Source organism: Delphinapterus leucas, chromosome 3, assembly GCF_059928025.1.
Source record: "Delphinapterus leucas isolate spDelLeu-1000000601 "Yukka" chromosome 3, BTC_Dleu_Yukka2, whole genome shotgun sequence".
NCBI lineage: Eukaryota > Metazoa > Chordata > Mammalia > Artiodactyla > Monodontidae > Delphinapterus > Delphinapterus leucas.
The window spans coordinates 60689242-60705699 of NC_143131.1; the positions used below are offsets into that span (position 1 = coordinate 60689242).

The following is a 16458-nucleotide window of genomic DNA, read 5'->3' on the forward strand; positions in this document are numbered from 1 at the left end:
AGGGTGATGAGTTTGGTCATAAGTCAGAGCAGTGGACAAAGGAAGTGATTAGATTTGATATTGGAAAAGCCAGCTAGGAGGCATTTACAGCCATACAGAAATGGTAAAATTAGGGATTTGGCTTAGGGTAGAATAAAAGGACAGATTTAACACATACTAACTAGGAAGTAAACCTTTGGAAAGCCAGTAAAAAAATTTTAAAAAGTCTTTACTTCTTGGAACTTGTAGATTGGTGCTTCCTCCTTGTAGTAAAAAAGTGGCACAAAGAGGCTGCACCACTGGGACAGAGTAAGGAAGAATGCCTGAAGAACCTATGACGACAGTAGTTACTGTTGTACAGAGGGAAAGAGTAGGTAGCCAGGTGGTAAAAAGCAATGGTCAATATGGTTTTGATAGCCTCAAGTTTGAAAAGATTACATTTGGCTACTTTTTAAATATAGGTTGTTCATAATGCTTTTGTCATTGTAATTTTGTATTCTCTTGAATTTCTGCATTTGAGGGTAATAGCTATAGAAATTTTAGAAAATACAATGTATGCTTTTTTTCTATTATTTAGTCAAATGATCTATTATGATTCAGAAAATAAAATACAACATTGAGGGTTTTTTTGTATTACTCTAGTTAGCAGTCTTTATGGGAGGAGGGAATCAATTTTTATATGTATTTCAAAACATTTTTATATTTAATGTGAATAACATCAGAAATACGTTTCATATTTTATATTCAAGTTTATTTGTAAAGAGAGGGAGTAGGATTTGGTAATCTAATCTTTCCCCAGCTCTGTTCCCTTCTATTTGAGAAGATTACCAAGTGATATCGCAAGCATTTTGTAATGGAACATTTGTTAACTTTGGATCTTGGGTTGCCTTTTTGCATTATATCATTTTTCAAACAGATCAATGAAATGAACCAAAATTGTAAGAACATCAGTAGACACCACAGAGGTTATATTGAAAATAGAGCTGAGTAGTATACATATTTATTAGGATACTATATCAGGAATGGTATAACTAGCAGTGTGTTTTTTACAAAAAGTCCTTGGTCCACAGGTGAATTGCTTTTGTGGTGATGAGTGGGATTGGATCAGTAGTATAATGGGGTGGGAGGAGTTTGCTCCATTAGAGTTGACTGTCCTTGATATCCTATCTCAAAACAGAGTACACCATTTGATCAAAGGGGATGACCAGACGGATATTAAACGCTGCCGTGCCTGGCATTGTGACGTTGGGGACATGGGAGAAGCCAAGGCCGCTGCCCTCGAGGAAGTTATCCTCTGTGTGCTCAGGCTTCACAGCACCTCTGAGTTTCTAATTCTTTTTCCAGTAGATGGCAAAGAGCTTAATATACTAATACTTCCACGTATTTGTCTACCCATAGGAAGAGTCCTTGTGATGTATGCAGCATCAGAAACACACATACTGCTTTACTAGCTGACGCATTTAATTTTTCTCTAACCAGGGGTGCGTCAACTTGAAATTATGTGCTGCTTTGGCTGCATGTCAGTTCTCGCCAACTACTTCGTGTTCATGACTTTCTTCCCAGCGTGTGTGTCCTTGGTTTTAGAGGTAAGAGCAATTCTTACTTATATTAGTAGAAGAGTAATATTTTTCATATTAGTTCACCTAAAGAAAATTAGCACCTTCTAACGTAGTGCTGACTTACTTTGTAGCTTTCTCGGGAAAGCCGCGAGGGTCGTCCAATTTGGCAGCTCAGCCATTTTGCCCGAGTTTTAGAAGAAGAAGAAAATAAACCAAATCCTGTTACTCAGAGGGTTAAGATGATTATGGTAATTATACAGTTTTATTCTTCTTTCATTATTTTTAGTTCCAGTATCATATTCTGCTTTTCAATTTTTTTCCTTCTTGTTGTCTTTGTGCAATTTTTGGCTCTTTCACTGATGTTCCTCTTCCCTTTTTTTTTTCTTTTTCTATCTTTGTTTCTCATTTCTTTGAGGCCCCTGGTTTTCTCTCTGCCCTAAATAGATTTTTCAAGTTCTTCCACTTTATCTCTCTTTGAAAATCTGTTCTTTTTTGGGGAATGTTTTCAGCCGTTCAGTGGGGCCATTGCTTTAGTCAGTCACATAGCAAGCCTGGGTCTTTCTTTTCATGGTAAGGGAGGCCATGGGAGGATGGTAGTGTTTAATTATCCAGTTGCACAGGATGAGTTTAGGTTCCAATGATATGCAGAGGATACATGATTTTTACATTTTTATTTCAGTCTCTAGGCTTAGTTCTTGTTCACGCTCACAGTCGCTGGATAGCCGATCCTTCTCCAGCAGACAATTCTAAGGTTTCTTTAGGATTGGATGAAAATGTGTCGAAGAGAATTGAACCAAGTGTTTCCCTATGGCAGTTTTATCTCTCTAAGTAAGTTCCCTGAGCCCTACTTTGTTGTCTATGAATCATAGCACTCTATGCTACTGAGAGTTTAGGTGTGCCTTTTGTATTTGAGTAATAACATTTTAATTTGCTTTCTTTTATTCAGAATGATCAGCATGGATATTGAACAAGTTATTACCCTAAGTTTAGCTCTCCTTCTGGCTGTCAAGTATATCTTCTTTGAACAAGCAGAGACAGAATCTACACTCTCGTTAAAAAACCCTATCACATCTCCTGTAGTGACCCAAAAGAAAGTCGCAGACGATTGTTGTAGACGTGACCCTATACTGGTCAGACATGACCAGAAATTACATGCAGTGGAGGAGGAGGCCAGGATAAACAGAGAAAGAAAAGGTGATTTCTTATTCTCTTCATTTTCCATTCTTCCACTGTTGATTTGTCAAGAAGTCGAGTCATTTTTAAAAGTTCAGTGTTGTGAGATTTCTTTTGATCTCTTGAACAGTTGAGGTTATAAAACCCTTAGTGGCAGAAACTGACACCTCAAACAGAGCTACATTTGTGGTTGGTAACTCCTCCTCACTCGATACTTCACTGGAACTAGAGACACAGGAACCTGAAATTGAACTTCCCATGGAGCCGCGGCCTAATGAAGAATGTCTACAGATACTTGGGAATGCAGAGGTGAGAAAATAAAACAAACTCAAGCTGGTATCTTTCTTAATAAAAGGAGCTTTTTTATTAGAGGAAGGAAGGAAGTTATAGCTACTGAGTACCTAAGTTCTGGGCACACTGTTGCATGGTTTACAGGTACTGGTCTTATTTATTTATTCCCTACAACCTTGTAAGATAGGTGGAATTTTCTCCATTTTTCAGATGAGAAAATGTAAGCTCCAGGAGGGTTAATTAAGTATGTCCCAAAGTAAAACATCTAGGAAATGGTAAAGCTAGGATCAAGAGTCCAAGATTTACTGACTCAAGTGTCACAGTGCTCTTTCTACTTTATTACTGTTTATTAAAGAGATGAGCAACTGCTGTATTCTCATATGTGTTAAGGCCTAGGAAAGCTTTCACACAGAAATGAACTTCAGAGAAAGAAGAAAGGTTTTGGGGGCTTTTTGTTTGGTTTGGTTTTTTAAAGTAAGCTTGATGCTCCTGAGGAGGCTTATTTTCTTTCTGATGTTTGAACAGGATGTCCTGCCTACAGTCTGCTCATGAGTTAGCGTGACTATTGTGTTCTATCCGTATCTGCTTACTCTGGTTCATTCCTAATTTATGTGCATATGAGTGAGAATAGATTGTGTTTTTCTTCATCAATTTCCTTTCCCTCATTCTTATTAACATGTGTACCAGTATCTCAACTGTCATGCTGTATTACAAAACTTATAGGGTGGGTGTCAGAATCTTAATTGGAATTTTTTTTTTTCTATGAACATCACTTGAACAATTTAGTGTTTTTGGTTTAACATTTGTTTAGTTTTCACATTTTTATAAAGAATTTGTTTTTATTTTGATGTTCTTATTTCTACTTAAATCATCTCCTTCTTTAGAACTTCAAATTCCTTTGGGTTCTTAAAGTACTTGTGTTTTAGTTCTATGGAGAGCACTGTTTGTATTAAATGGTCTATTTATTATGAAGAGTATGAAGTATGGTTCTTCAGGTCTTTTTTCATTTCTCTCTATCCAACCCCCTTCTATTTTTTTTCCCATTTCTTTAGAAAGGTGCAAAATTCCTTAGTGATGCTGAGATCATCCAATTAGTCAATGCTAAGCATATCCCAGCTTACAAATTGGAAACTCTGATGGAAACCTATGAACGAGGTGTATCTATTCGTCGACAGTTACTTTCCAGAAAACTTCCAGAGCCTTCTTCTCTCCAGTATCTGCCTTACAGGGACTATAACTACTCCTTGGTATGTTATTTTCTTGATTTGAGCAGCTTTGCTTTGTAGCTTTAGTCTTTAGTTTTTCAGTCTTTTTCTTGACTTGTCTTTTATACGTACATAGTTTTATAAAACATCTTCCTTTTTAACTCATTTTACTGTAATTTTGTATTCTGCTTATGATATAGGTCATCAAAATTAAAAAATATTTTTCCTGTTGTTATTTATAGTCATTACTCAAGACTTTTAAAGAGTAAATAAAATACTTGGTTGAAAAATACACTAAAGCATTAAGTTTGAAGAAAGTTATTAATGACAAGGGCTGGGTATTTGCTATATAGATTTTCATATGGTGCCTGACTTTACCTTTTAGGTGATGGGAGCGTGCTGTGAGAATGTTATCGGTTACATGCCCATCCCTGTTGGAGTGGCAGGACCTCTGTGCCTGGATGAAAAAGAATTTCAGGTTCCAATGGCAACAACAGAAGGTTGTCTTGTGGCCAGTACTAATAGAGGCTGCAGAGCAATAGGTGTAAGTTGGCATTTATATATTTGCCTGTTTTAAGATACACTCTAGGCAGTGAGAAGAAATTTGGGGACAATCAAGGACACCTTTTGGGACAAGCAGAACTGTTTTCAGGATTAACGTGCTTTTGTAACATACTCTTCATAGCTTGGTGGAGGTGCCAGCAGCCGAATCCTTGCAGACGGGATCACTCGTGGCCCAGTGGTGCGTTTTCCCCGTGCTTGTGACTCTGCAGAAGTGAAGGCCTGGCTCGAGACACCTGAAGGGTTCACAGTGATAAAGGAGGCATTCGACAGCACCAGCAGGTGTGTGGGGGGGCTTATACGTGCATTTATGTTTATTTCAGAACCAGTGCCATCTTCTAGGATGGTGAAACATAACTGTTAACGTATTGACTGCCTAAGGTGATGTAACAAAATATCAACTTTAAATCCATTCTTTCAAAATAAGTAATATTAATGCTTGGTTGGGATGGGGGGAGCAGAATGTTGATACAAATGAATATCTCCATAAAGGTTAATTAGAAAAAAATAGTGTGAGCTTGTAAGTTTGTGCGTTGGTTTTATAAGGCTCACTTTGATTAGGCTATTACTTTGCCCTACAAGAGTTTTGACCAAAACTTGCCCTAGGGCAGAATTGCCTGAGAAAAAGATTTTCCAAGCAGGATAGAGGTAAATATTAGTATAGCAGATTTACTTTGAATACAAAAAATTAAATTTATAAAGAAATATAATCAATACAAATGATAACCCCACTATAGTTCAAGCTTATATGCTTGTTTTTATTTGAACTTTTAAAGTTTATTTATGATGACATGACTTTCTGCAGCCCTTCCTTCTTGCAGCATGTAAGAATGAGACAGAGTTGAAGTAGTATTCTAATATAATGTTTAATTAAAGAAGGTACATTTAATATGTAGTCTCCATGAGTCTTCTCTTATGTGTAAAATGAACCAACTAAGGTAGACTTTAAGATAACTTCCATTTTCTTAAAAAAGTAAAAAATAAAGTCTTTGCTTCTTTTATTTACAGATTCGCGCGTCTACAGAAACTTCAGATGAGTGTGGCTGGACGCAACCTTTACATCCGTTTCCAGTCGAAGTCAGGTGATGCCATGGGGATGAACATGATTTCAAAGGTGAGCATGGATGGACTATATGAGAACTTGCAGGAGTGACTGTCCCTGGAGGGGGGGAACAGACTTGCTCTTTACTTTATTCCCTCCTGTACTTTTGAATTTTGTACCATGTACACATACTACTTACTCAAAGAGTTAATTGATTGAAAGATTTTTATTGAAAGGTAAATATTGATTCATGTAACTCATGTTATATAAAGCAGGCATTTGTTGATTGGTGTTGTTTGTATTTGATATATTTAGACTTAACATTGTACATGTTCTGGGTCTACTCAGAAGGGCTGGGAGGAATCTGGGGATTTGTTCTTCAAAGCTTCTTAAACCTGAAAGCTGACCTCTTCTAGAGGCTTCAAGACATATTTAAGAAGCCAAGTTCATGTGTGTATAGTTCCTTTAATTATCTCCTTATAAGAAGATTGTGTATAGCTTAAATTTTATTCTACTGATATTTGTTGTTTATCAGATAGAAATGTAAAATGTTGAAGTCAATTAGCTAGGCTAATTGTGCTTTACCTGTTATAAGGACTATTCAGAAAGAGAGTATAGTGACTAAATACATACGCTTTAAAAATTTCCAATAAATAGTATAGCAGTTCCTGAAAAAAATACAAATAGAATTACAAGCAGGATCTCAAAAAGATGTTCGTATAGCCATGTTCATAGCAGCATTCACAATAGCCAAAAGCTAGAAGCAGCCCAAGTGTCCATCAGCAGATGAATGGATAAATAAAGTGTGGTATGTACATACAGTGGAATGTTATTCAACCCTAAAAAGAAAGGAAATTCTGACACATGCTAAATATGGATGAGCCTTGAGGTTCACTTACTAAGTGAAATAGTCTTGTCACAGAAAGACAAATACTGTATGATTCCCACTTAAGAGTTCCCTGGATTAGTTAAATTCATAGGGACTGAAAGAAGGGTGGTTACCAGGGGCTAAGTGGAATGAGGAGTTTAATGGGTATAGAGTTTCAGTTTTGCAAGACAAAGAGTTCTGGAGATTGCTTACACACAATGTGAATGTACTTAACACTACTGAACTATACACTTGAAAATAGTTAAGATGGTAAATTCTATGTTTTGTGTATTTTACCACAATTAAAAAAAAAACACTTAAATTGCCAATAAGTATGTTTTGTGTTTTTGAAGTGTGAGTTAATTGAATTAATTTAACTTAATTGGAAGTCATTGGAAGGCTTGTTTACATTTTATGTAAATCCTAATGACTTTCTGTTAACAACAAGATTTACTTTAATGTCTGACTTCTCTTTACAGGCTCGGTAACTTGGGCCTTTAGGTAACAATTTAGTAACTAGAAGAGGGAATTTATTACCTGTTGATGGTGGGTTGAGTACTCACCCCCCAGTGACCTGAATATAGTATTATATTCTCCATGAGATTTTTTATCTTCTCATTATATTCTCATCATCCTGCTCATCAATGACTATGAAGAACTCCATTTTCGTATCTAAAAACGTATTAGGAAAAGATTATTATAGTTATTATACTGAGAAGTGTTAGTATTATTAGATACAAATAAAGCCTCTGATTTATAAATAACTGTGTTTTAATACAGTTTTTGCTGTTGCTGTTTGTTTTTTTCTGGCTAATAGGGTACCGAGAAAGCACTTTCAAAACTTCATGAGTATTTCCCTGAAATGCAGATTCTGGCAGTTAGTGGTAACTACTGTACTGACAAGAAACCTGCTGCTATAAATTGGATAGAGGGAAGAGGAAAGTCCGTTGTTTGTGAAGCTGTAATTCCAGCCAAGGTTGTCAGAGAAGTGAGTGATTGGATGACTTTTATTTTGTTAATCTTTCATTGGATTACAAAATTGGGAAAAGTAGTATTAAGGGTTAAGTAAACTTGAATATACGGGTGTTTTATCTTATCTCGCCCATCTGCCTGTGGGTGGCATTCACAGGAACAGACCTCACTGATAATCTTTTTATTGAGGATGGGGCTTACATGGGGCCACGTCTACACTCCCTTGTTTTCTGGAGGTACAGAAGGTAGATCTGGGTAACCCACTCCTGAATCTTCTGGGGGAAGATGTAAGATGTGCACCACTCTGTTTTCTAGGTATTAAAGACTACTACAGAGGCTATGATTGAGGTCAACATTAATAAAAATCTGGTGGGCTCTGCCATGGCTGGGAGCATCGGTGGCTTCAATGCCCACGCAGCAAACATCGTAACTGCCATCTACATTGCCTGTGGACAGGTGAGGGCGCCAGCCTCCACCTTTCTTGTCTTTCGTTGTTCTAAGTGAGAGAAGTTTTATATTTTTTCCTTTCTGTTTTTTTAAGGATGCAGCACAGAATGTTGGTAGTTCAAACTGTATTACTTTAATAGAAGCAAGTGGTCCCACAAATGAAGACTTGTATATCAGCTGCACCATGCCATCTATAGAAATAGGGACTGTGGGTGGTGGGACTAACCTGCTCCCTCAGCAAGCATGTCTGCAGGTAAGACACATGGGGCACAGGCTCCAGTGACCTCAAGCCCAGTTCTGACTCGTTGGGATTCTTTGTGTTTCTACCTGATACCACATATCGCTCCCCTCTCTATTTTAGCCGGTCTTTTCATTCGTTTCCCACCAGCCTAATCCAGTGTGTCCAAGTAAAGCATGTTCAGGCACAGGCTTAGTAAATTGAGAAAGTAGATTAAGAGAGCAAATGATTGTTCATCTGCTCTGAGTAAGTGCACTTCCAGCCAGGCTGTGGATGTGAGGTTCACTGTGGTGTATTCCATTGTTAGTACTGGCTGTCTGATCTTGGAAATGTAGTACTTCCACTGGAGCCTGGTTCTATTCTAATGCCATTGTAGTTGCCCTCATTTTAGTTGATTGAGTAGGACGTTGTTGCCATGCCTTGAAGGGTGAGTCCTGCTGTGTCTGTCCCTGGCTGCAGATGCTAGGTGTTCAGGGAGCGTGCAAAGACAATCCTGGGGAAAACGCCCGGCAGCTTGCCCGAATTGTGTGCGGTACAGTGATGGCTGGAGAATTGTCTCTGATGGCAGCACTGGCAGCAGGACATCTTGTCAGAAGTCACATGATCCACAACAGGTAAGACTTAAAGATTTGTTTAATATGTTTTCCCTATACTTAAAATATGCAGTGGAAAAACCTACTTCTCAGATACAAGTCCTAACTTAAAATTTTGCTTTCCTGATATTTTGTATGTCTCTCCTTTGTCTTTTTCTGCTGTAGGTCAAAGATAAATTTACAAGACTTCCAAGGAACTTGCACTAAGAAGGCAGCTTGAATAGCCCGACAGTTCAGAACTGAAACACAGGCGTTGGGTTCTAAAGGACTAACGTAAAATCTGTGAATTTAAAAAGCTTGATGCAGTGTCTTGTTGAGGATGAATAGACATGATCAGTGAGACTACTGCTCGGTTTTTGGCTCTTTCAGAAAGTCTGAGGTTCTTCTTTCCATGCAGAGTTCTCAAATCTGAGAAGTTTACATGCTTTACATGCTGTGCTCTTTGGAAAGATCTCAACATGGATATTATGCGTTTATAGTATCACAGATGGTAAGCTACAGCACACTTCTGAAAGAGAATACAGCTGGAAAAACAAGTTTTCTTTTGATAAAATTCTTGGAGTTCATGGTGATCAGTGTGAGATTAAACCCTCCTCCTGTCCACACCCGCCCTAGCCCCAATCCTGGGTTGAAAATGGATTTTTAAATTATACTATAGCTGACAAAACTCCTGATTTCATAGCTAATTTATTAAGTCTGGGTTGTAGACCTTTAAAAAAAATAAGAGCTAAGTTTATTTTTTGTAAACGAATACTTCATTTGGTGCTGGTCTATTTTGATTTTTGGAGGTGATAGGCAACATGATTCTTCAGAAGGGGACCTGCTTTCTTCAGAGGAAGAATTACTCTTATTCCCAAATTACAGAATAATGTGCTAAGCAGTGCTAAATAGTTCTCTTTCAAGAAAAAAAATCACTGCATTTATCTCTGCAGGCTATTTGTTCAGAGAGGACTCTTGTCTAAATACAAATGTTTGTCTAGATTGGCTATAACATATCTTTCAGCATATAAGCCTTTAAGAAACAGAGTTTTGTGCTTTTTATGAAAGATACAAGAGCTCTTAATATTGCTTAGACAAAGGTGACTCTGTTTATCAATGACATACAAGTCTGTGACCTCTCTTAGAACTCAGGGGGTAGAAAACACAAGTTTGGAAGAAAATTACCATTTCTTGAAGCCAAGTTTAATTTCTTAAAAGACACTTAAATTTATTTAGCTGAAAAATCTAGGTAGTTTTTTGTAAAGAACTGTACCAAATCTGTATATGTTGTAATAAAGCTTCTTGTGCTAGGAGTTTATTGAAAGTGTTCAAGAAATAAACAAAAATCACCCGATATACTGGTAAAACACTCTAAGCTTGGGCCAGAGAAGGCAGTGTTCTTTAATGTTGTCCAGGAAAGCCTGGCTTGCTTGTTGAGCCTAACGAAGGGGAAAGTCAGCTTTCAGAGCCAGTGAAGGTGCCGTGTGAATGGCCGTGGAGGGAGTGTCCCTTGTCCTGTGGCCAAGAGGTTGGTGACTGAAACATCCACACAGGGCTCTTTGATGGACCCATAAAATCTTCCTCAGGGGGTCAGCAGAGTTGTTGAATCTTAATTTTTTTTTTTTAATGTACAACTTTTGTATAAATAATAAAGAACTCCTTATTTTGTGTTACATCTAATGCTTCAAGTGTTGGTCTTGGAAAGCTGATGGCTCATGTAGAAGATGGACTCTGAGAAACATTCCAGTAATGCCGTGGCAGTACAGAGAGCCTCTGAGTGATTGTGTCTGCATTGTTGGGGAAGATTGACAATTTCTGTTGTTTTATGTTAAGTTTAAATTGCTTCTGTTGTGACTTTTCAGCCAGTGACTTTTTATCTGAATTTTTCATGGAAGTGGCAGTGAGAAATATTTTGAGTCTTCATTTTGGTGACTGTAACCAATATCTTGCTAAACTAATGTTTTGTACAGTTACTAAATTGTATACATTTTGTTAGACTTTTTCCCCCAGTTCCAGTAAATTATGAAAAGGAGGTTAATACTGGTAAGTGTAGTCAGTAACCTTTTTTGTTTGGATTAACACAGGCCTGCCTGAGACCTGGAAGCTTTCAAGTCTGGCCAGAGTGGTACCCTGTAATTCACACTGGGTGCCCCAAGACCCGTTTATCATTCCCATTGTCTTCTCCCACTCTACAACAGGAACATATATTAAAACTATCTTCCTTATACTTGGAGTAGTTCAGATTTATCATCATGGACTACTTTTGGATATTGGGGGTATGACAGTTGAGAGGAAGAGGCCATAAAGGTTGGGCAGCCAAAACCAAATGGCCATGGCAGGTATGTACATAAGCTGTATCAACTGAAAGTACAGCTTATATACTGAGGCTGGCCTCTTTAAAATCCCAAATTCTGGTGATTTTTGACTATACTTCTGCCATAGTTAGTTAGAGGTGAACAGGTGTGTATGAGCCACTAAGAACTAAGCCCAGATACTTGAGAATCATTTTGAATTTTTCTCCCAAAATGGCATGTGATCACTTGTCTGGTCGGCCTCTCGAGAGTGGGGCAAGCCGGACAGGAGATGGGGAAGTTTCGTCCCCTTACTGCTCAGGTGATTTGATGAGCAGTGAGATGCATGTGGCAGCACAGGACTTTTCCTCATCTTTGGAGAGTGTGGAGAATTAAATCCAAAGAGAACATCTCACATTGAAGGGTCTGAGCTCAAACAAGAGGACACAGAACAGCAAAACATCAATATAAATCCACTGTGTACAGAAGGTTCAAGTAAGAGCAGTAAATTCACTATAGGAATTTTTTTTCAAGACCAGTGTTTCTCAAGCTGTCTTTCTGTTCTGGACATGACTTGAATTTATTAAGAATGAACTTTGCCCAGTTAGCAAAACGATAACTTCTACACTGCAAGCCAAAAGAAGATGGCAAATGATTTATTTATATCTTAACAGATTCCCTTTTCCATTATGAGATGCATGGAACCCCTCCTTCCATCACACACACACATACTTTTCGTTCTTTTCTTCCTGAGCAAGTTTGGGAGCTCCCGAGGGAGGTGTGGGTACTCTTGTATCAGGATGTGAGACACTTCCACACAGTTGTTCTCTAAGGCCAGTGGGAGAGACCCTCGTGCCACCAGCTGGAGTTAGGAGGTGGGACACGAGAGAGCGTTGTAATCCAGGGATTCTCCAGCTCCAGTGCAGCACACTCACCTGGGCTCCTGATTCCCTTGGTCTTGGATGGGGCTGGGACTTCCGCATTTCTTTCTAGTATTGCTGTTGCTGCTCTAACGGTGCTGGGTTTCAGTGTGAAGTGCCTGGTGTTACTGTGAATAAATGGTATTAGAAAGTCGTGTTTATTCAGAAGCACACAGCAGACACCCACGGAGAGGCCAATGCTGCTTAATAGCTGCTTAATAAGACAGAATTAACCCTAGAGCGAGAGAACCAACGAGAAGGTATGTTACTTGGGTCTGTGTCTCCCCTACTGCCCCCCACCTGTGAACCTGCCCCCCCCTTGGCAAAACACCAAATTATCTGCATTTTCAAAGAATGGAATGACTGCCCCAGAAAAGGACATTTTTAGCCACTTTTTCCCCTCACTTTCCTACCCCTTGGTCTCTGGTCTCTCTCCCAAATGAGACAGTGGGGGACCAAAGGGGAAAAAAGCCTACCTTTAAAGAGGTTCGTGTCTATACCATTCCCTGCTCAGTACCCTCACCTCACCCACCCTATAGCCGCAAAGTTTGACTGCTTTGTACTGATACCTTAACTTCCCAGGATTGCGGCCCTGGAGCAGGGTCACTCAGAGGCAAGAAGCTGATTCCACAGACCATTCGACTGGTCAGTTCTGAAGCCAGAGGGCAGAGAGCCTAAAGGCAGTAGGGCCCTGTGCCATTTACTAACATAAAGCACACAGGCACCTTGTGTGTTTTGTCAAGGCAACTTGGCAAGAAAGTATCAGGAAGTAATCCAAAAGAAAAGGACTGCAGTCACTAGCCTGTGTTGATTATGGAACTCCTTTGCTTTCCTGTCACTTGAAATTTGAAATGGTAAATAGCGTTTAGTGGGTGAAGTGGAGGGAGGGGACAGTGAAGGGAGCTCTGTCTCAGTCTCCACAGCAAAATCAGCTGGGATTGTATGTTAAAAGCAGTGGACACAGTCAAGCAAATCCAGAGTATTATTAGCCCTAAATGATGTGTGATGGAAGAACCTCATTCTGCAGCTCTCTCCTAGCCCTTAGTTCACAAAGGAGATAAACACTGGTGCCCCTACCTCCCTGCCCATTTCACCGTGTGGACTAGGGCTATAGCCTCAGGGCTCTAAATGGTCAAAACCCACCAAGTTTTGGTGCATTTTCTACCTCAGTCTCTTTTGATCTAGGGTATGGCCTGTGAACAACTTACCTCATTTTTAAACCTTTATTGCTTTTAATAGGAAAGTAGACTCAGGTGTGTGTGAGCAGCCCACTCACCTCTGGCCATGGTTCCTTCAGATCTGGATGATCTCATCCACACTACACGACCCTAGGTAAGCAGCCAAAGCTTGAAGCTGGCTTGCTGGTATAGCCTGGATAATTTAACAACTTTAAATGGAAAGCTCTTGAGGAAAGGCCCATTTTTAACTTGCTTTTAGGACAGTGCCTACCCAGGCCAGTAGAATCCAAACCTTGAACAACCTTGAGCACTCCATCAGAAAAAGCAAAACTAAAAAAATAAAACAAAAGTTGAAATTTTTTGTTTCCATATTTCAGTGGTACATCTTGCCCACATTTTCCTCCAGACCAAGGTGTCTTGAAGACAGGCACCATGTCTTTTCTTGGAACCTAGTTACAGTACCTTAAAATTAACGGTCCTCCGTGTTGTTGAATGACTGACACAATAAATCTGTAATTAGGACTTACTCCAAAGAGAAAGTAATAGTTAGTTACAATAGGAAGACAACGGCAGTGTTGAGGGAGCTGGGAATCCAGAGACCTCCATTTCAGTCAAGGCTCTGCCACTAGCTGTGACACCTTGGGTTATTGGCTTCGTGTTTCTTTCCCTCAGTTTCCTTATTCGTATAATGACATAGTTGGATTGGCTGGCTTCTAAGCCCTTAACTGGCTCTACAAATTCCATGAAATGCTTTATTTACTCTCTCCTGTATATACATGAGCCAATTGCGCTGATAAGCTAGAGTCTGGCTTATTAGTAGAGCTGATAGATTAATACAACAGCAGTGTCACAGTAGTTGCATAATCCAAGTATGACGGGAAAAGCACATACAACTGGAGAGGAAGAGTTGAGGGTTGAGGGGGCTGGTATAGTTAAGGTCAGAAATTGGGACCCTGAAGTAGGTTCTGGATGTTGACTGAAGGGAGGAGAGAGAGAAGTTCCTTCGAAGGTGAGCATGGATCACTGAGTGACTGGAGTTAAGTCCACCTGGATGGGATGATTTATTTGTAGAGGGGACCAAGGAGAGGCAGGCTGGTAAGGCAGATGCAGTAAGGCCAAACTCTTAAAATGATACCTTGAACATCAGACTGAAGTCAAGGAGTGTGGACTCACTCAGTCCTTGGAGATAAGGGCACTATTGAAACATTTAGCAAGAGGCATTAGGTATTAAAGGATAACTCGATCAGGAGAAAAGAGGTCACTTAGGAGACTCATCTCTACCCTGATTCTTCAGCTGTGAATGCTTCCACATTCATTTACAAGCTTGGCAGTGACTGCTGGGCAGCTTGTTTGAGGCACTATCACCTTCATTTCCCAAGTTTTAAAAGCTGTCACTATTATTACTGACACTGTAATTGTCACTTATTCTGACATTAGCATGAGAATTATACACAAGTAAAAACATTAATGGTTGACTTATTCTACATCCAAACCACCAGGCACCAAGTCCCACTGATTTTTCTTAGATACGTAATGCTCAAGAAAGCCCTTCAGTGATGCCCATTGCTGGTAGAATGAAGATCAAGCTCTTTGCACAGCATTCAAGGTTTTCCATGAAGTGCCTCTGCCTCTTTCTGGTTTTCTCCCTCATTAGATGTACCCTATAGGCTAAACCCCACATGACTTACGGTTTGGCTCAAAGCCCCAAAATGTTTGCGTCCTTCTTGTCATTATTCCTGTGCCTTATTCAGATTCCCGCCTTCACCACTCAAAAGACAGTATATAGCACATATTTGTGGTTGACCTAATCATTCCTTACATTTGCACAGTAGAGCAAAGTGTTTTGAATACATTATCACACTCTTCCCCAAACAATCCTGTGATGTAGATGATTTCATATTATTTTATGGAAGAGAAAAATAGATTTAGAGACATGAAAACGTCTTGGCAAAATCAAACGTGTTCAAGTGAGAGAGCCAGAAAAACTCTGGTCTTCTGGCTTCTAAATTTCATTCCTTTCAGTTTGTTGAATGCATGGTATCCAGAAACATGGGGAGAAATACACTTAGAAGTAACAGAAAAATCTACTGGATGTTACAAATGAAAAGTCAAAGTCACAAACCACAAAATAAATTGTAGATTTAAATAATCAGCAGAGTGGACCAGCTTACTAATTTGGTGCTACTGACGCGCATGGAAGTTGGTGAACTTGTTAAAACATAGCAACAATCCATTCCCTATCTACCTTTTGAGGACACAACTGAGAACCAAGAATCAAAAAGACTTTCACACACCTCAAATGTGGTTAAGTCTACCATTAATGCACTGTATTGAAATGCTCTTGATCTCAATGTCTATTTCCTCTTAGTTTAGGTGCATTTCTAAAAAGCTTGGTTATGACAAAAACAGTGAACGCCAGATGTGCTGTTTGTTGCTGTATCCTTAATCCTGGAACGCTTCATGGCATGTAGTAGGTGCTCAACAAATATTTCTCTGCAACTTGTTTTGGGTGCTGTAGAATTAGTGCTACATATCTATATTGCTAAAATTGCTGGATGTTGACATCTTGACTTATTGCCACACAAGGATTCCCTGCTGCTGGGCCCAGCTACCACTTGGGTCTCCCAATTGCAAGGAGTAGTAACAGAAAAGAATCACAGTAAACTGACTAGGGGTGGGTCCAAAGCATGTTTCAGTCACTACCTCAGTGGTCATTTTGCAGCAGGCTGCCCACAAAAGTGATAGCTATGTTGAATCTCATCCTTGGGTTGAAAAATCCAAGATAAACTACCCTCCTTGGGCTTGTTTGTGGTGATGTTTCATCCTTCCAAACTGGAAGACAGGAAGGCAGTTAAGGCACCAAATGAAGGCCAGATTTAACCTTTAAGACAAAATTTATAGATCTGGTGGGGTTTTGTGACATGTAGGTATTGTGGTTTTGTGAAGCCAGCACTGAAGTGTGTGATGTTAAGACCTCTACCCCCAAAGTTCTAGTCTTCAAGCACGTCAGCTCTTCCTATTCTGCTAAACACTATATTCTAGACATTAAATACATAAGGCACTAAAAAGTAGCAGAGTCAAACACAGAAAAGACTTGAGAGTCACTCAGTAGGCCTGGAATCCTGGCCCATTTCCTTATCTTTATAATACGGGTGGTACCAC

General features: G+C 39.4%; 1 protein-coding gene across 5 annotated transcripts in view; it reads left to right on the forward strand.

Annotated features, from left to right (window-relative positions):
* Positions 1-10582, forward strand: part of HMGCR (3-hydroxy-3-methylglutaryl-CoA reductase) — a 53236-nt gene extending 42654 nt beyond the window's left edge. For all 5 annotated transcript variants that reach the window (XM_022594783.3, XM_089909025.1, XM_022594793.3 and 2 more), the window contains exons 7-20: positions 1459-1565; positions 1670-1786; positions 2218-2366; positions 2485-2732; positions 2842-3020; positions 4055-4249; positions 4593-4751; positions 4893-5050; positions 5777-5882; positions 7496-7666; positions 7966-8106; positions 8192-8350; positions 8795-8949; positions 9094-10582. In XM_022594783.3, coding sequence (XP_022450491.1) covers positions 1459-1565; positions 1670-1786; positions 2218-2366; positions 2485-2732; positions 2842-3020; positions 4055-4249; positions 4593-4751; positions 4893-5050; positions 5777-5882; positions 7496-7666; positions 7966-8106; positions 8192-8350; positions 8795-8949; positions 9094-9148 — 2099 coding nt within the window. In that variant the 3' untranslated portion in view covers positions 9149-10582. The remainder of the gene's footprint in view (positions 1-1458; positions 1566-1669; positions 1787-2217; positions 2367-2484; positions 2733-2841; positions 3021-4054; positions 4250-4592; positions 4752-4892; positions 5051-5776; positions 5883-7495; positions 7667-7965; positions 8107-8191; positions 8351-8794; positions 8950-9093) is intronic.
* Positions 10583-16458: the final 5876 nt, after the last annotated feature.